We start from the raw sequence: 21,208 nt of genomic DNA on the forward strand, positions 1-21,208 counted from the left end.
TTGAACAAGAGTGCCAGAATGTCACAATATGCGCCCGTCACAGCAAATTTCTTTACACTAGCACTTGTATTTGCCAATGGAATTTTAATTCTGTGGTTGTGTAGTAATTATTGTAATCTTTTGTTTTTCTAAGTCCAGAAAAAACTCCTTACCAGGCAGAGATACCTTAAAATACCAGGGGTGTTCCCATAATGCGTCCTGTTTTTCAAACGGGCGTATAAAAATGGACAAGTTCATTATTGAAATTAAGCAGGGTACAGGTTAATATATAATCTAATCATTACCTGATCTATCTGGCCAACATCAGATGAGAATCTGTTTATAATTCTTCCACTCGGATTTGTATCAAAGAATCTGCAAGACAATATCAATGACTACATAAATCTTTATTTATAACTTTCAATACAGATTTATAAAATAATATTAAGTCAAGAAGAAAACAAGAGCTATCAAGGAGACAGTACTTGACTTCTTCAATGCTGAACAGTGTAACAGGGAAAATCTGAGGAAACTAGAGCTATCACTGAAGTGATTAATACCCCTGTGATACTGCTTTGTCAAAGGAAACAAATTATTTCTGGGAATAAGTTTCTGAATTGACAAGATAACTTCAAATAAGCCACACCTGAGAAAACCAACATAGTGCATTTGAGACCAGCATGCAGCATGGATCCAGACCAGCCTGCACATGTGTGCAGTCTGCTCAGGATCCATACTGTTCACTAATAGTTTCTCTAATTGCAATAGGCATTGAAAGTGAACAGCATGGATCCTGATCAGGCTGCGCAGATGCGCAGGCTGGTCTGGATCCATGCTGGTCGCAAATGCACTGTTGGTTTTCTCATGATGCAGCTCAAAGTAAGTAAAGAAATTTACAGCTAATACTGATTTCTGAATAAATGACAAACACTCTGCTGTGTTTCCCAAGATAAATACCTCATAGGAACATGGAGGACAGTGTTGAGTAAAGCACTGTGTAAATTTTTAGAGCCTCTGATCCCTGTTAGCTGGAAGGCAAAGCCCGATATCAACGTGGCCATCACTGCACACACAGATAATGTTATATATGTGGGGATATACTTCCAGTTGTCAAACTCCTGAAGATACAAAAATAAAGTCTTGCATATGTTTTACTCAAAATTAAACAAGAGGACCATGATGATCCTGAATCGCTCACCTGTTCCCACATGACCCAGTTTTGAGTATGACGTCGTTTTTTCTATTATTTGACATAGTGACCTAGTTTTTGAGCTCATGTGACCCAGTTTTGAACTTGACCTAGATATCATCAAGATAAAAATTCTGACCAATTTTCATGAAGATCCATTGAAAAATATGGTCTCTAGAGAGGTCACAAGGTTTTTCAATTATTTGACCTATTGACCTAGTTTTCGAAGGTATGTGACCCTGTTTTGAACTTGACCTAGATATCATCAAGGTGAACATTCTCACTAATTTTCATGAAGATCTCATGAAAAATATGGCCTCTAGAGAGGTCACAAGATTTTTCTATTTTTATACCTACTGGCCTAGTTTTTGACCGCACGTGACCCTGTTTTGAACTTGACCTAGATATCATCAAGGTGAACATTCTCACTAATTTTCATGAAGATCTCATGAAAAATATGGCCTCTAGAGAGGTCACAAGGTTTTTCTATTTTTATACCTACTGGCCTAGTTTTTGACCGCACGTGACCCAGTTTCAAAACTGACCTAGATATCATCAAGGTGAACATTCAGACCAATTTTCATGAAGATCCATTGAAAAATATGGCCTCTAGAGAGGTCAAAAGATTTTTCTAATTTTAGACCTACTGACCTAGTTTTTGACCGCAGTTGACCCCGTTTCTAACTTGACCTAGATATCATCAAGATGAACATTCAGACCAACTTTCATGCAGTTCCCATGAAAAGTATGGCCTCTAGAGAGGTCACAAGGTTTTTTTATTATTTGACCTACTGACCTAGTTTTTGATGGCACGTGACCCAGTTTCAAACTTGACCTAGATATCATCAAGGTGAACATTCTGACCAATTTTCATGAAGATCCATTCAAGGGTATGGCCTCTAGAGAGGTCACAAGGTTTTTCTACTTTAAGTCCTACTGACCTAGTTTTTGATCGCAGTTCACCCAGTTTCAAACTTGATCTATGTATCAAGAAAAACATTCAGACCAACTTTCATACAGAAGTCATGAAAAATATGGCCTCTAGAGAGGTCACAAGGTTTTTTCATTATTTGACCTACTGACCTACTTTTTGAAGGCACATGACCCACTTTCGAACTTGACCTAGGTATCATCAAGGTGAACATTCTGACCAATTTTTATGAAGATCCATTCACAAGTATGGCCTCTAGAGAGGTCACAAGGTTTTTCTATTTTTAGACCTACTGACCTAGTTTTTGACCACATGTGACCCAGTTTCAAAACTGACCTAGATATCATCAAGATGAACATTCAGACCAACTTTCATACAGATCCCATGAAAAATATGGCCTCTAGAGAGGTCAAAAGGTTTTTCTATTATTTGACCTACTGACCTAGTTTTTGACCGCACGTGACCCAGTTTCAAACTTGACCTAGATATCATCAAGATGAACATTCTGACCAATTTTCATAAAGACCCTATGAAAAATGTGACCTCTAGAGTGGTCACAAGCAAAGTTTACGGACTAACGGACGACGGACGCTGCGTGATCACAAAAGCTCACCTTGTCACTTTGTGACAGGTGAGCTAAAAAATACCAAGAAAAACACTTAAGGTAAAAGATTCTTTTAATGTCTACCTAAGGAACCAAGTTTCTACATGTAGATTAAATTCATTTAAGAAATAATTTATAGCAAAAGAGTGTTTTAACACTATTTATACACGATGGGCAGTTATACGTTGGGCGTAATAATTTATATTTGTACGACGTATTACACGGCCGAGTGTATAAATAGTGTTTAAACACTGTTTTGCTATAAATTATTTCGATTCTAATATGCCCCTAATCTAAAACAGACGATAAAATATAGTAGCACTCTTGACGTCACCGCACGTTAACGCGACGTCATTCTAGCGTAAGGGTGTTTTAACTGTAGTACTGTATTTTTATACACTGTTGCAGAATTTAGCATCATATAATTTTTCTGCATTATGTAAAGGGTATAGGTATATTATGCCTAAATTTCCTATTTCAAAACTATGCAGTATCTATGTTAGCATAAATATGTTGTACCTATAAACAGTACTGTATGATTGGAGTAAGTGTTGGAGTGAGCGGCCTATCAGGTAAGTATTGGAGTAAGCGGCCTATCCGTAATTCAAGAGCCATAATTCTGATGTGCCTGAGCCGATTTAGCTAGTTATCGAACTTGGCTGCGAACTTATTGGCAAACACATTTTGTTTAAGTTTGGTGAAGATCAGATGAAAAATGTTCGACATAGAGTGCGACAAGATTTGTGACAGATGGACAGACACACAGACAGACAGACAGGAGTAAATCAGTATGTCTACCACCACACAGTGATGTGGGAGACATAATAAAATAGAATGAACATGTAATGCCACGAAAAAAATGGAATTTTTAAACAAATAGCTGCTACTATTATGAATGCATTTCCACATGCAGTTATTTTTAGTTAGATAATTTGATGATGACTTTCTTAGTGAAAGATGTCCTTTGTACATGTTTAACTGAATACTTCTTATTTTAGTGTTTATACTGCTAACTGAACGTCATTTCTGCGAAATATCCATCTCTCAGATGAATTAAAATTCCGAGACCGTTACTCACTGCTATTTGTGACAAATGAATGACTGATAATCTCAAATCAAACTGATACATTTGATCAAACATCTATTTTAAGCCAACCAGTTTAAATCATAATCATTGGATGTACTGTAAAGTCATTTAATTTCGTGGGCATGAAATTTCGCGGTTTTAGTCAAAACGGCAATTTCATCGGGATATGAATTCGTGGATTTCAACTTTTGAACATAAATGAATGGGAATTTTACTTGTTCGTTGGGATTAAATTTCATGGATTGACTCAACCACGAAATCCATGAAAATTAGTCCCCCACAAATATTAATGATTTCACAGTATGTTATACCAAATTAATTAAATGTTCATTCAAAGATCTTCCATAGGGAAGTAGATATAATAATTCATGTTAAAAATCACTCTTAATTGAATTTTCGGCCACCTGGCCTTTATCAAAACATGAAAAGTCATTGATACAGCTATGTAACATCCATTTTATAATACATTTTGTACTTGTTTTGTCTCCATTAGATGACATAAAGAGTGATTTCTGACATGAATAATTAAAAGTTGTTTCACTATATGACAGTGACATACCTGTGTTGAATTAATAGGCTGTATAGACTTTGAAAACGCTGTAGATTTACTGGCCCACCATGCCACCCAAATGTTAGTACTGACTAGAAGGGTTTGATTGGTGACAAGTATGAGTAAGGACATCAACACAAACGGTATCCCGCACGCCCGTAAATGACTTAAATACACCCGTATATTGACTGACCCCACTTCTCGATGTTCTTTCTTTATAAGTTTTCCTGCCTGAGATTTTTCCTCACCAGATTCTTCTGTAAACAAATAAGAAAGCTGATTTTAATTACATATTACTGGACTTCAACTGTTATCTCCCTTCATCTAATAGACTGATTCTCACTCTTTCAGAATATCGGTTGTTAAGGACTAAGAAATGAAAACTTTTACCTCTTTAGTCCATACAGTTAAATTCATGCAACCACACTAGGGATGCTCAGAAAAATAGCCTTTTTATGGCTGAAAAATTGTCACTGTTTAAGATAAATGACTGTCTATCAGAAGCAACCACTAATACAGGTTTAACAGTAGCAAATAAGTGCCAACTGCATTATACTGATCCAGCCATGAACTCGGTACTTGTTTCTTGATTCTTATTTAGTTATTTCTACCTTCATCTCATTAAACATTTACAATGCCCTCCTTTCTACTGTGCCAGGTTACAGGGATTTCGAACACCTACAGAAGTAAATACACTACTTCCTCCTGGCTTCTGAAATTGACCTTTATATCATTAAAGTCACACTGACACATTACAGACTTTAATCCTCAGCAACCACCTAGACTGTTTACTCACTATAGTATACAGAATCTGACGTAAAGAGACAAGCACAGATGAGACCCACAGTATTAAGGGGCAAGTGATTGATTAAGAAGTATATGACCTTTACCACTCAACCTTAGAGGCTCCTTAAGACAAAGAATGGCTGCGAAAACCAGATATCAAACAAGAGCTGTCTGTTGACAGCATGCTCGACTATTCGAAGCATTGATAGAAGTATAGGGTCAAAATATAACCTGAGATTTTCAGACAAAATAAAAGGAGCAGATAAGACAAACAATGAACCTACCTTTGTGGATTTCGTTTAGTCTTGCACTATATGGCAATGTGTGACCATGTTGATAAGCAAGTGTTCAAAATTTCAAAGCCATATATCAAACAGTTAATAGACAAAATATCAAATGGTATACAAAACCAAATTAATTTCTATGTCCAAACAAGGGCCATAACCGAGCTCAAGTCCTTGTCCAAGGTAAGCAGAATATGAAGGTAAACAATTGGTCAAAGTTTCAAAGCCATATGACAAACAGATTAGGCAAAACACAGACTGGTACGAAAAACTTAACTGATTTCCAAGTCCAACAAGAGCACCGCTTTACGGGTGCTGACGCTCACCTGATTTTTTTGTATAATAGAAAAATTGTCCTACCCATGATTTTCTAAGTCCAAAAAGGGCCATCATTCTTGCAGAAAGCAGGATGAAGTTATGTTTCTTGATGTACAGAGTCATTATGATGGTGAACAACTGTTGCAAGTTTCAAAGCAATACCTTTGATAGTTTAGGAGAAAAGTTTACTTAAACATAAAACAACCAATAAAACTGATATATTTTAAGTCCAAAAGGGGCCATAACTCTTGCAAAAAGAAGGACAGAGTTATGTTTCTTGATGTACAGGGTCAGCTTATGATGGTGGACAAGTGTTGCAAGTTTTAAAGCAATAGCTTTGATAGTTTATGAGAAAAGCTGACCTAAACATAAAACTTAACAAAGAAATCTGATTTTCCAAAAGGGGCAATAATTCTTGCAAATAGCAGAATGGAGTTATGTTTCTTGATGTACAGGGTCAGCTTATGATGGTGAACAAGTGTTGCAAGTTTCAAAGCAATACCTTTTATAGTTTAGGAGAGAAAAGATGACCTAAACATAAAACTTAACCAGGCAATGCTGACGCCGATCAAGTGATGACAATAACTCATCATTTTTTTCTTAAAAATCAGATGAGCTAAAAAGGGCTATAATTTAGCCAAAAGAGTTGACAGAGGTATGAACTCTAGCCTACAGATGAGAATCATAATGATAAACAAGTGTTAAAAGTTTCAAAGCCAGGTGTCAAATAGCTTTGACAAAATGTTTACTTGTATGAAAAAAGAACCAATTTCCAAGTCCAAAAAGGGCCATAATTCAGCCAAGATAGTTGACAGAGTTATGTACTCTTGCCTACAGATGGAAATCATGATGATAAACAAGTGTTCAAAGTTTCAAAGCAATATGTCAAATAGTTTTGACAAAACATGGACTTTTACGAAAACTGAACCAATTTCCAAGTCAAAAAAAGGCCATAATTCAGCCAAAATAGTTGACAGAGTTATGTTCTCTTGCCTACAGATAGAGACTGTTATAATAAACAAGTGATAAAAGTTTCAAAGTTATATGTCAAACACTTTACACAAAATGTGAACTGGTACGAAAAACTTAACCAAGATTTCTAAGTTAAAAGGGGCCATAATTCAGTCAAATTTCTTGATGGAGTTATGTACTCTTGCCTAGAACTGAAAATGGTGATGGTAAACAAGTGTTGAAAGTTTCAAAGCTTTATCTCAAAAGACTCTGTCAAAAAGTGGACTTGTGCGAAAAACTTAAGCAAGGTGTGACGCCGACGCCGCTGGTGAGTAGGATAGCTCTACTTATTCTTCAAATAGTCAAGCAAAAAAGAGTTAACAAGATATCCTGAATAAGTAAACTAGATATGAATAACAAAATAAAAAGATATCAAGAAAGAGTTATCCAGAACAGTTTAACTAGATATCCAGAACAAGCCAACATGACATCAAGAACAAGTTCACTAGATATCCAGATCATATCAACTAAATAATAAGAACAAATTATGTGGATGTCCAAAAAAACTTATAACAGATATTCAGAACAAATTTACTAGACATCCAGAACCATCTAATAGGATATCAGTAACAGGTCAACAAAATATCGAGAAAAATTTAATTACATAGATCAACTTAACAAAATTTTCAGATTATCCAGAACAGGCTCACAAGATATCCAGAAAACTAGAAGATATCTAGAAAAACTCAATTAGATATTCAGAAAACGTGAATTTGGTATCTAGAAAAAAACTTAAAAGAATACTGAGAGCAAGTTAACCACTTAACAAGATACTGAGAGCAAATTAATGACTTGACAAGATACTGAGAGCAAGTGTGGTTAACAAGATGCTGAGAGCAAGTTAACCACTTAACTAGATACTGAGAGCAAGTTAACCACTTGACAAGATACTTAGAGCAAATTAACCACTTAATAAGATACTGAGAGCAAGTTAACCACTTAACAAGATACTCAGAGCAAGTTAACCAGAAATCAAGAACAAGTAACTTACCTTTATCCTCGTCTTCATCCTCCTCTTTAAGTTCAGCACTTTCATTTGCAAGGTGAGATTCAATGGACCCTGGCTCACTTACTGTAGATAACTGAAATAAAGTAAATATACATGTACAAACAAAAACAGTTGAAAGTCGATATCTCAAATTCCAATGGATTGAGCATTTTACTTCAAGATAACCGAAAATCGACGTAAAATGATTTCTTTTATCATGTGTTTTATGGACTGAAATTGAAAATTGAAATTCGCTAACTGTTTCTCTAATTGCAATGGGTTTTGAAAGCGAACAGCATGGATCCTGACCAGACTGCATGGATGCGCAGGCTGGTCTGGATCCATGCTGGTTGCAAATGCACTATGTTGGTTTTCTCATGGCGCAGCTCATTTGTTTAATCTGTTGTTTTCCTTATTTGGCTGTCCAGTATAATATCAAATGTCTTTGTCTAAAACATAAACCTGATTTTAGAGAGAATTGACCTTTGGTGGTTGCCTATTATAGGTCAGATTCATAACAAACTGGCTCTGATATAACTGAAAAGGGTGTCTGTTTAACGAAGGAGGCTGTCTTATAAAGGCAACCACTAACATGTGTAACTGTATATACAAAACAAAATGATGTGCAGATATACATGTAACCATGTAGCTTGTATTTACCTTGCCATTACTTTCTTTGGGAGGTACTTCCTCTACTGATACTTGACTAGCTTGACTAATATCACTGATTTGTCTGACAGGTAGGTGATCTATAGTGCCATCCAGACTTTCTGAACCTTTACGACTGTCAAATAAAATATATTTTAATCAGTATCTCAAGATATCTTACAGGATTTTTCACAATGTTTCAATGAAGACCCTGACTGTATTTGGGTTTCAGTGACATAGAAAAAAATAAAGATATGAGCCATAGCAAGTAAAACTCAGATATGTGAGAATAACTTTCTTCTGAAAACAGAAGTTCAACAATAATGAACCCTGATCTCCATGACTGAGTGGATAAGGTGCTGGCTTCAAATCACTTGCCCCTCAATGATGCGGGGCTCAGAACCTTACTTGAGGTGTTGACTTCTTCATGTCCGAAGCCATCCAGCTGGCTCGTGAACGGCTTGTGGCAGGATGGTGAGTCTACATAGGTCCCGGCCCATGCCTTAAACTATGCCTAAAGGAATGCCTGCGTTCTTCCTCCATGACAAAAAGTTTGGAAAATTGTGATATGACCTAAATTGCATTGCTGTAATTCAACACACACACACAAAAAAAGAGAGAAAAAATAGAGGCCATGCTCTTTTTCAGCCCACATGTGAGCTATTTGTAAATTAAATCATCTTAATGTCATATTTCATGAAAAGTTGATGCAATAAATATTTGTAAAATCAGCAAGAAATATGATAATTTTAAATGAAATCACTGTACAACTGACCAAAATAGACAGAAGAAAAATTTGCTGAAGAAGTGTAATACTATTCACCAACTTTCCTATACTTGACAAGACTGAAAAATTAAAAATATTGGCCATCTTTTTTTTTTTTAAAGGAAAAGTCACGACATACCTAGACTCTGCTGCTTTAGCTTCTTTGAGAGCTTTTCTCCAGGATTCATACAAGTCTGGATGTGTCTTCTTTACCTCTGTTAATTTCCCCTGGCATGCAATCTCTCCATCTTTCATGACTAAAACCTGAAAAAGTTTCATATTGTGCATGACTGTTTTGCTGAAGAGTACTATGTTTGTTGCAGTGTTCTTCTAAACTTCTTCAAAAGTAAATGACACTTTCCCCCATGTGTAGTAAATGACACTTTCCCTATGTGTAGTAAATGACACTGTCCCTATGTGTAGTAAATGGCACCTGCCCTATGTGTAGTAAATGACACTTTCCCTATGTGTAGTAAATGACACTGTCCCTATGTGTAGTAAATGGCACTTGCCCTATGTGTAGTAAATGACACTTTCCCTATGTGTAGTAAATGGCACTTGCCCTATGTGTAAAAGTTTCATATTGTGCATGACTGTTTTGCTGAAGAGTACTATGTTTGTTGCAGTGTTCTTCTAAACTTCTTCAAAAGTAAATGACACTTTCCCCCATGTGTAGTAAATGACACTTTCCCTATGTGTAGTAAATGACACTGTCCCTATGTGTAGTAAATGGCACTTGCCCTATGTGTAGTAAATGACACTTTCCCTATGTGTAGTAAATGGCACTTGCCCTATGTGTAGTAAATGACACTTTCCCCACGTGTAGTAAATGACACCGTCCCTATGTGTAGTAAATGGCACTTTCCCTATGTGTAGTAAATGGCACTTGCCCTATGTGTAGTAAATGACACTATACCTATATGTAGTAAATGGCACTTGCCCCATGTGTAGTAAATGACACTATACCTATATGAAGTAAATGACACTTCCCCCATGTTTTAGTAAATGACACTATACATATATGTAGTAAATGACACTTTCCCTATGTGTAGTAAATGACACTGTCCCTATGTGCAGTAAATGGCACTTCCCCTATGTGTAGTAAATGGCACTGTCCCTATGTGTAGTAAATGACACTATACCTATATGTAGTAAATGGCACTTTCCCCATGTGTAGTAAATGACACTATACCTATATGTAGTAAATGACACTTTCCCCATGTGTAGTAAATGACACTATACCTATAAGTAGTAAATGACACTTTCCCCATGTGTAGTAAATGACACTATACCTATATGTAGTAAATAGCACTTTCCCCATGTGTAGTAAATGGCACTGTCCCTATGTGTAGTAAATGACACTTTCCCTATGTGTAGTAAATGGCACTTTCCCTATGTGTAGTAAATGACACTGTCCCCATGTGTAGTAAATGGCACTGTCCCTATGTGTAGTAAATGGCACTTTCCCTATGTGTAGTAAATGGCACTGTCCCTATGTGTAGTAAATGGCACTTTCCCTATGTGTTGGAAATGACACTTGCCCTATGTGTAGTAAATGGCACTTTCCCTATGTGTAGTAAATGGCACTGTCCCTATGTGTAGTAAATGGCACTATCCCTATCTGTAGTAAATGGCACTGTCCCTATGTGTAGTAAATGGCACTGTCCCTATGTGTAGTAAATGGCACTATCCCTATCTGTAGTAAATGACACTGTCCCTATGTGTAGTAAATGGCACTTTCCCTATCTGTAGTAAATGGCACTTGCCCTATGTGTAGTAAATGACACTGTCCCTATGTGTAGTAAATGGCACTTGCCCTATGTGTAGTAAATGACACTGTCCCTCTATGTAGTAAATGGCACTTGCCCTATGTGTAGTAAATGACACTTTCCATATGTGTAGTAAATGACACCATCCCTATGTGTAGTAAATGGCACTTTCCCTATGTGTAGTAAATGGCACTTGCCCTATGTGTAGTAAATGACACTTTCCCCATGTGTAGTAAATGACACTGTCCCTATATGTAGTAAATGGCACTGTCCCTATGTGTTAAATGACACTATACCTATATGTAGTAAATGGCACTTTCCCCATGTGTAGTAAATGACACTGTCCCTATATGTAGTAAATGGCACTTTCCCTATGTGTAGTAAATGGCACTTGCCCTATGTGTAGTAAATGGCACTTTCCCTATGTGTAGTAAATGGCACTTTCCCTATATGTAGTAAATGGCACTTTCCCCATGTGTAGTAAATGGCACTTGCCCTATGTGTAGTAAATGACACTGTCCCTCTATGTAGTAAATGGCACTTGCCCTATGTGTAGTAAATGACACTTTCCATATGTGTAGTAAATGACACCATCCCTATGTGTAGTAAATGGCACTTTCCCTATGTGTAGTAAATGGCACTTGCCCTATGTGTAGTAAATGACACTTTCCCCATGTGTAGTAAATGACACTGTCCCTATATGTAGTAAATGACACTGTCCCTATATGTAGTAAATGACACTTTCCCCATGTGTAGCCACGAATGAACATGCTCTAATTAAAAAGACACATAACCTAACTTACTTGTGTGTACATTTATTTATAGTCACCATCAGTTACCCTAGCATCAAACCTGACTTAAGTTGGAAAATAGTGCAAGATACAGAAGGCATTAAAATTTCACATGCTTTCCTTGTTCTTTAGTGATTCAGGTATTAAGTACCCATATACAAGTCTCTTATCTACACTAATGTAATAGTAATTTAGTTTGAGAAGCTGTGGATCTAATTCATGCCCACTGGTTGAGTACTTTGGATTCTTACCACAGTACCACTGTATCTGCTATTTTGACTGGATTTCAAGGTGCCTGGATGACTAGTGAAAACAGTCATTATTCAGTCATAAACACAAGAAAACAATAATTGAGCATCCTTACATTATATGCATAGTTGAGATACTGAAGTTGATGTGTGACTAGAATGACTGTTTTCCTCCTCCGCATCATCTTCTTCATGATGACATCATCAAACACGTGTCTACCTACATGGGCATCTAAAGCAGATAATGGGTCATCCTGGAAGAAAAAAAAAATTATATGTTTACCTTTAACCTGCTGTCGGCAAGTGATTCTGCCTTTGCGAATAGTGCAGACCAAGATCTGCAGACCAAGATCTGCACTGTTCGCTATTCAGTTAGTAAATTTTCAGTTTAAAACCCCTTCGAATAATGAATGGTATTACCCAAACTGGATGATGGACTAGTCCATTTTGGAAATATAGCTGGCTAAAGGTTAAGATATACATAAAATGTATTCACAGACTCATAATTAAAAGCAGAATATTAACCACTGCAGATTGGATATTTTTTTCACATTGCTTTTTCTTAATTATGTCCAGTTTTAATGTTGTACCAAACCCTTTCAAATAAAAAATGTTTTCAGATGTTGCATATTCCCTTTAATATGTATTTGGACAGAATGTTAGATAATTTATGTCTGACTATAAATCACTAAGTATATTAGCAACAACAAAACCATTGCTACTATTATCTAATATGGAAAAAAAATCAATTATAGCAACAATTTTTCTAAGAAATGAACTCTGTTCAAGTTCTGGTGTAGTTCTGACTTGTATACTGCAGGAGTAGGGTATCAGACAGGGACAAAATAAAATGAGCCGCACCATGAGAAAACCAACATAGTGCGTTTGCAACCAGCATGGATCCAGACCAGCCTGCGCAGATCAGGATCCATGCTGTTTACTAATGGTTTCTCTAATTGCAATAGGCTTGAAAGCGAACAATATGGATCCTGCTGGTCGCAAACACACTATGTTGGTTTTCTCATGGCACGACTCAATTAAAGCTTGTATCATAAATAAATGTTAGGCTGTTCTAGATTTTCTTTTCTCATAATCTCTAAATATAGCAATGTGGTGCATTAACCTTTTAATAAAGCAAGCAGTTCTGTTGTTAACAATTACCTGCCCCATCTTGTCTGAGTTAATCTTAAAACATCAGAAAATGCTGAATCATCAATACATACCATAAGAATGATATCAGCAGTAGAATATAATGCTCTGGCAATACTGATTCGTTGTTTCTGTCCTCCACTTAAATTTACACCCTGCAATGGAAAATATATTTTAATATAGAAACTATAAGTTGTGGCAACTCCATATTACTTGAAATGTATAGAAAATGATGTTCAAGAAAACTAGTAATAGAATATTTTCAGCTTAGAGCGATATTTAATTTTAATAAAAGTACAATTAAAAACAAAAAAAGCTTGCATATGACATTTATTGAGGGAAAAACTAAATATTGATATAAGTTGGAACTTTGAGTTGTTTTTAATACAAGAACAATTTTTCACCATCCCAAATTCATCAAGCCTAAACCAGCCCAAGCCTGAGTTTATTCCACACACATCTAACACAGGTTCAGTACAATCCGGTGGCAAAACTCCCAATTCATTTACTTTATTTATTTGATAGGAATGCTCATAAGTAAAGACCAAAGAAAATGTTTTCTGCCAATCAATTCATTTAAAAAACAAGAGGACCATGATGGTCCTGAATCGCTCACCTGTCCCAACGTGACCCAGTTTTGAACTGAGTATGATATCGTTTTTTCTATTATTTGACAGTGACCTAGTTTTTGAGCTCGTGACCCAGTTTTGAACTTCACTTGATATCATAAAGATAACTAGAGGACCATGATGGTCCTGAATCGCTCACCTCTTCCCACATGATCCAGTTTTGAGTATGACGTCGTCTTTTCTATTATTTGACATAGTGACCTAGTTTTTGAGCTCATGTGACCCAGTTTTGAACTTGACCTAGATATAATCAAGATAAAAATTCTGACCAATTTTCATGAAGATCCATTGAAAAATATGATCTCTAGAGAGGTCACAAGGTTTTTCTATTATTTGACCTATTGACCTAGTTTTTTAAGGCACGTGACCCAGTTTCAAACTTGACCTAGATATCATCAAGGTGTACATTCTGACCAATTTTCATGAAGATCCATTCAAGGGTATGGCCTCTAGAGAGGTCACAAGGTTTTTCTATTTCAAGACCTACTGACCTAGTTTTTGATCGCAGTTGACCCAGTTTCAAACTTGACCTAGATATCATCAAGATAAACATTCAGACCAACTTTCATACAGATCCCATGAAAAAAATGGCTTCTAGAGAGGTCACAACGTTTTTTCATTATTTGACCTACTGACCTACTGTTTGACGGCACGTGACCCACTTTCGAACTTGACCTAGATATCATCAAGATGAACATTCTGACCAATTTTTATGGAGATCCATTCACAAGTATGGCCTCTAGAGAGGTCACAAGGTTTTTCTATTTTTAGACCTGCTGACCTAGTTTTTGACCGCACATGACCCTGTTTCAAACTTGACCTAGATATCATCAAGATGAACATTCAGACCAACTTTCATGAAGATCCATTGAAAAATATGGCCTTTAGAGAGGTCACAAGGTTTTTCTATTATTTGACCTACTGACCTAGTTTTTGAAGGCACGTGACCCAGTTTCGAACTTGACCTAGTTATCATCAAGATGAACATTCAGACCAACTTTCATACAGATACCATGGAAAATATGGCCTCTAGAGAGGTCACAAGGTTTTTCTATTATTTGACCTACTGACCTAGTTTTTGATGGCACGTGACCCACTTTCAAACTTAACTTAGATATCATCAAGATGAACATTCTGACCAATTTTCATGAAGATTTCATGAAATATATGGCCTCTAGAGAGGTCACAAGGTTTTTCTATTTTTAGACCTACTGACCTAGTTTTGGACGGCACGTGACCCAGTTTCTAACTTGGCCTAGATATCATCAAGATGAACATTCAGACCAACTTTCATACAGATCCCATGAAAAATATAGCCTTTAGAGAGGTCACAAGGTTTTTCTATTATTTGACCTACTGACCTAGTTTTTGATGGCACGTGATCCAGTTTCGAACTTGACCTAGATATCATCAAGGTGAACGTTCTGACCAATTTTCATGAAGACCTTGTGAAATATATGGCCTCTAGAAAGGTCACAAGGTTTTTCTATTTTTAGACCTACTGACCTAGTTTTTGACCGCACGTGACCCAGTTTCGAACTTGACCTAGATATCATCAAGGTGAACATTCTGACCAATTTTCATGAAGATCTTGTCAAAAAAATGGCCTCTAGAGAGGTCACAAGGTTTTTCTATTTTTAGACCTCCTGACCTAGTTTTTGACAGCACATGATCCAGTTTCAAATTTGCCCTAGATATCATCAAGGTGAACATTCCGACCAATTTTCATGAAGATTTTTTGAAATATATGGCCTCTAGAGAGGTCACAAGGTTTTTCTTTTTTTAGACCTACTGACCTAGTTTTTGACCGCACGTGACCCAGTTTTGAACTTGACCTAGATATCATCAAGGTGAACATTCTGATTAATTTTCATGAAGATCCATTGAAAATTATGGCCTCTAGAGAGGTCACAAGGTTTTTCTATTTTTAGACCTACTGACCCAGTTTTTGAAGGCACGTGACCCAGTTTCGAACTTGACCTAGAATTTACCAAGATGAACATTCTGACCCATTTTCATACAGATCCCATGAAAAAATGTGACCTCTAGAGATGTCACAAGGAAAAGTTTACGCACGCATGGACGCACGGACGACAGACACCGCATGATCACAAAAGCTCACCTTGTCACTTTGTGACAGGTGAGCTAAAAATTCTGACCCATTTTCATGAAAATCCATTGAAAAATATGGCCTCTAAGAGAGGTCACAAGGTTTTTCTATTATTTGACCTAATGACCTAGTTTTTGACCGCACATGACCAAGTTTCGTAATTTACCTAGATATCATCAAGGTGAACATTCAGACCAATTTTCATGAAGATCCATTGAAAAATATGGCCTCTAGAGGTCAAAAGGTTTTTCTTTTTTTAAATCTACTGACCTAGTTTTTGACCGCAGTTCACCCAGTTTTGAACTTGACCTAGATATCATCAAGATGAACATTCAGACCAACTTTCATACAGATCCTATGAAAAATATGGCCTCTAGAGAGGTCACAAGGTTTTTTTATTATATAACCTACTGACCTAGTTTTTGAAGGCACGTGACCCAGTTTCGAACTTGACCTAGATATCATCAAGTAGAACATTCTGACCATTTTCATGAAGATCCATTCAAAAGTATGGCCTCTAGAGAGGTTACAAGGTTTTTCTATTTTTAGACCTACTGACCTAGTTTTTTAACATAGTTGACCCAGTTTCAAACCTGACCTAGATATCATCAAGATGGACATTCAGACCAACTTTCATACAGATCCCATGAAAAATATGGCCTCTAGAGAGGTCACAAGGTTTTTTTTTTATTTGACCTACTGACCTAGTTTTTGACGGCACATGACCCAGTTTTGAACTTGACCTAGATATCATCAAGATGAACATTCAGACCATTTTTCATACAGATCCCATGAAAAATATGGCCTCTAGAGAGGTCACAAGGTTTTTTTTATTATTTGACCTACTGACCTAGTTTTTGAAGGCAGTTGACCCAGTTTCGAACTTGACCTAGATATCATCAAGATGAACATTCAGTCTGATGATTCAGACCAACTTTCATGAAGATCCATTGAAAAGTATGGCCTCTAGAGAGGTCACAAGGTTTTTCTACTTTTAGACCTACTGACCTAGTTTTGGATCGCACGTGACCCAGTTTCGAACTTGACCTAGATATCATCAAGATGAACATTCTGACCAACTTTCATAAAGATCCCACAAAAAATGTGACCTCTAGAGTGGTCACAAGCAAAAGTTTACGCACTGATGCACGGACGGACGACGGACGCTGCGCAATCACAAAAACTCACCGTGTCACTTTGTGACATGTGAGCTAAAAACAGTGATTGCCTGCCATACTGCACGTTCCAAGCAATGGCTAGGAAATATACAACATCAACTTTGTCGTCAGGACAGAGTTTCGCGTTTCGCATTGTATGATCATCACTACAGAAAGTAAGTTCTCTTCACGAAAGCTAGAAATATAACTCCTCAACAAATCAGTTTTGACACTGTTCAGAAACCTCCTTTCCTGCTTGTGTGCTGCATTATGATTTGTTATTTTTTTAATGAAGAACTGCCACAAACACCCATAAAATTATAGAAAAAGTGTGCTTCATGCTACCTGGGAACCACAAGAGGCCTCAGGTAAACTTGAAAGTTTCTTTCCAATTATAGAATTTATCAAGGTAGACAACTCCAATCAAACAAGTTACACAACTGTATACATTACCTTTTCCCCTATTTCTGTAGCATCCCCTGCAGGAAGACTGTCTATGTCTGGCTGTAGTGCACATGCCTCTATCACTTTCTGATACCTGAACATCGAAACATATTATATTTTAGTATATTTGATACCTGTAATATTACAACATACCGTCTCTTAGTATGTCACACCCATGCACCCAAAATCAACCAAATGGAGGTAATTATAATTTTTAAGATTTATATTTCTATTGCAGCATCCTAAACAAGTATGCCCACGGGCAGAATGTCGAGCCTGCAAGCTGTCAAGTGTGACCTTGACCTTGGACCTAGGGACCTGGTTCTTGCGCATGACACTCTGTCTCATAATGGTGAACATTCATGCCAAGTTACATCAAAATCCCACCATGCATGAGGAAGAAATGCTCCGGACAAACTTCAATTTGACCTTTGACCTCCAACTGTGACCTGGACCTTTCAGATAGAAACATGGGCTTCTCATTGAGGTAAACATTCATGCCAAATATAAACAAGATTGCTCCATGCATGTCAAAGTTATGGTCCGGACAAAATCAGACAGACGCACGGACATACACCGAACCGCCAAAAGTGCCAACTATATCAAGCTCACCGCAAGCGGGCTCCACAAAGAAGAACTTATTCTTCAAGTCCATAGACAATCCAATGTAACATTTTTCAAAATCCCGTAATTTCTTAAGACAATTTCTATTACATTTATTGGTCAACCAGGTAAAAATAAATCAAAGTTGAAATTAGTTCCAACTAATTACTATGTTACCTCGAGTTTTCCTTGCAAAGCATGTCTGAAAAATACATGATATAATACTGCAAATGTGATTGACCAACATTAATTTTTTTAGCAGTACTCTGAATACAATAAATATAAATTCTTGCCTCTTCCAGGAATATGTGTTTCCAAAGAGAATATTTTCCCTCAATGTTTTGTTTAGTAACCATGGTTTCTGGGAGACATAGGCAAGGCTAGCATTTCTGAAAAATATAATAATTTTCAGAGTAATCACAGATTTGCAAGCATGAAGGTTTCAAGACTGTACCTAAAATGAAATGCAGTCTATATAAAAGCATGTATGGTCTTTAACCTTTACCCTGCTAAATTTCTAAAATGGACTGGTCCAACGTTCAATATGGGCAATACCATTTATTTATTGAAGGGGTGCTTGCTGAAAAATTTATGCTGACTTAATAGCGAACAGTGCAGACCATGATCAGCCTGCACGGATGTGCAGGCTGATCTTGGTCTGCACTGGTCGCAAAGGCATAAATATTCGCGGCCAGCAGGCTAAAGGTTAAGGAATTTGATAAGCTCCACCATTTTGACTACTATTCTAGAGGTCTGGCATGCTTAAAACCAGCTTTGGACTGCACCGTAATAATTCACTAACAAAACCTTGAAAGTTTTCATCAAAGTAACAAAATTAGAAATTTACGTCAAAGAAAGTGTATTTTATAGGAATCTAATAGTAAGAAAACAGTAAAAAGTAAAATGCATTTGAACAACAAATATTAAACAAAGAAATAACCATTTCAAACTTTTGAGACTTTTTTACCTGCACCAGTGAACTCTTCCAGACACGGTCAACATTTCTCCCAGTAAAGCTGACAACAGAGAAGATTTCCCACTGCCCACAGATCCTACAACCATTATCAACTTTCCTGAAATATCCAATGTTTTTTTTTCTGTCTTTATCAAAATAAAAATTCTGGCAAAATCTTTGCATAAAATTTGTGGCTTTTTTCCCAAATGTTCAATAATGGAGTCATGAATTTATTGATTTCAAAATTTAGAAATGTACCATAGGTTTTCAATCGCAACTTTTATCGTTCAACTCAACAAGAACTTAGCTTGTGATTCAAATCAAGTCTCAACCATGACTCAATTTCATGGTTCAATTAAAATCTCAACTACAACATAATTTCATGGTTCATTTCAAGTTTAAACAAGAACTTAAATTCATGACTCAAATCAAGACTCAACCAAGACTTAATTTCAAAGTTCAATCAAGTCTCAACCACGGTTGAATTTCATGGTTCTATAAACCAGGATTTCATTTCATGATTCAACTAAGTCATGAGAAGGACTTATTTCACTGACAAAACCAACTCACTATTAAACCCATGAAAGTTAGACTTATAACTGCCTTTTGGGTGTATTTTCAAATAAAGCAAGTATGATATATTAACTATAGGTATAACAAGAGCTGTCAGTGGACAGCGCGCTCGACTATTCTCAGTGCTTGATAGTATAATATAAGCAATGAGTAAAACTTTAACGTTACAATAAGCATATTCTAAGTCGAAAAGGGGCCATAATTCAGTCAAAATGCTTGATAGAGTTGCCTCCTCCTTTTTACAGACTGGGGTCATGATGGTAAACAAGTATGCAAAATATGAAAGCAATATCTCAATGGACTTTGAAAATATTTGGGGTGGTACACAAACTTTAACATTTATTCTAAGTCAAAAAGGGGCCATAATTCAGTCAAAATGCTTGATAGAGATGCCTCCTCCTTTTTACAGACTGAGGTCATGATGGTAAACAAGTATGCAAAATATGAAAGCAATATCTCAATGGACTTTGAAAATATTTGGGGTGGTACACAAACTTAAACATTTATTCTAAGTTGAAAAGGGGCCATAATTCAGTCAAAATGCTTGATAGAGTTGCCTCCTCCATTTTACAGACTGGGGTCATGATGGTAAACAAGTATGCAAAATATGAAAGCAATATCTCAATGGACTTTGAAAATATTTGGGGTGGTACGCAAACTTTAACATTTATTCTAAGTCAAAAAGGGGCCATAATTCAGTCAAAATGCTTGATAGAGATGACTCCTCCTTTTTACAGACTGAGGTCATGATGGTAAACAAGTATGCAAAATATGAAAGCAATATCTCAATGGACTTTGAAAATATTTGGGGTGGTACACAAACTTAAACATTTATTCTAAGTTGAAAAGGGGCCATAATTCAGTCAAAATGCTTGATAGAGTTGCCTCCTCCATTTTACAGACTGGGGTCATGATGGTAAACAAGTATGCAAAATATGAAAGCAATATCTCAATGGACTTTGAAAATATTTGGGGTGGTACGCAAACTTTAACATTTATTCTAAGTCAAAAAGGGGCCATAATTCAGTCAAAATGCTTGATAGAGTTGCCTCCTCCTTTTTACAGACTGGGGTCATGATGGTTAACAAGTATGCAAAATATGAAAGTAATATCTCAATGGACTTTGAAAATATTTGGGGTGGTACGCAAACTTTAACATTTATTCTAAGTCGAAAAGGGGCCATAATTCAGTCAAAATGCTTGATAGAGTTGCCTCCTCCTTTTTACAGACTGAGGTCATGATGGTTAACAAGTATGCAAAATATGAAAGCAATATCTCAATGGACTTTGAAAATATTTGGGGTGGTACACAAACTTAAACATTTATTCTAAGTCGAAAAGGGGCCATAATTCAGTCAAAATGCTTGATAGAGTTGCCTCCTCCTTTTTACAGACTGGGGTCATGATGGTAATCAAGTATGCAAAATATGAAAGCAATATCTCAATGGACTTTGAAAATATTTGGGGTGGTACACAAACTTTAACATTTATTCTAAGTCAAAATGGGGCCATAATTTAGTCAAAATGCTTGATAGAGTTGCCTCCTCCTTTTCACAGACTGAGGTCATGATGGTAAACAAGTATGCAAAATATGAAAGCAATATCTCAATGGACTTTGAAAATATTTATATATATATAT

General features: G+C 36.5%; 1 protein-coding gene across 2 annotated transcripts in view; it reads right to left on the bottom strand.

Annotated features, from left to right (window-relative positions):
- LOC123535331 (ATP-binding cassette sub-family C member 8-like) overlaps nucleotides 1–21,208 on the bottom strand; it is a 70,537-nt gene that overhangs the window by 20,684 nt on the left and 28,645 nt on the right. For both annotated transcript variants that reach the window (XM_053518954.1, XM_053518953.1), the window contains 11 exons: nucleotides 19,009–19,114; nucleotides 18,335–18,430; nucleotides 17,448–17,532; nucleotides 13,173–13,253; nucleotides 12,066–12,203; nucleotides 9,281–9,405; nucleotides 8,388–8,511; nucleotides 7,731–7,821; nucleotides 4,350–4,597; nucleotides 937–1,097; nucleotides 285–354 (listed from right to left, as the gene is read on the bottom strand). In XM_053518954.1, coding sequence (XP_053374929.1) covers nucleotides 285–354; nucleotides 937–1,097; nucleotides 4,350–4,597; nucleotides 7,731–7,821; nucleotides 8,388–8,511; nucleotides 9,281–9,405; nucleotides 12,066–12,203; nucleotides 13,173–13,253; nucleotides 17,448–17,532; nucleotides 18,335–18,430; nucleotides 19,009–19,114 — 1,325 coding nt within the window. The remainder of the gene's footprint in view (nucleotides 1–284; nucleotides 355–936; nucleotides 1,098–4,349; nucleotides 4,598–7,730; nucleotides 7,822–8,387; nucleotides 8,512–9,280; nucleotides 9,406–12,065; nucleotides 12,204–13,172; nucleotides 13,254–17,447; nucleotides 17,533–18,334; nucleotides 18,431–19,008; nucleotides 19,115–21,208) is intronic.

This window comes from Mercenaria mercenaria, chromosome 12, assembly GCF_021730395.1.
Source record: "Mercenaria mercenaria strain notata chromosome 12, MADL_Memer_1, whole genome shotgun sequence".
NCBI lineage: Eukaryota > Metazoa > Mollusca > Bivalvia > Venerida > Veneridae > Mercenaria > Mercenaria mercenaria.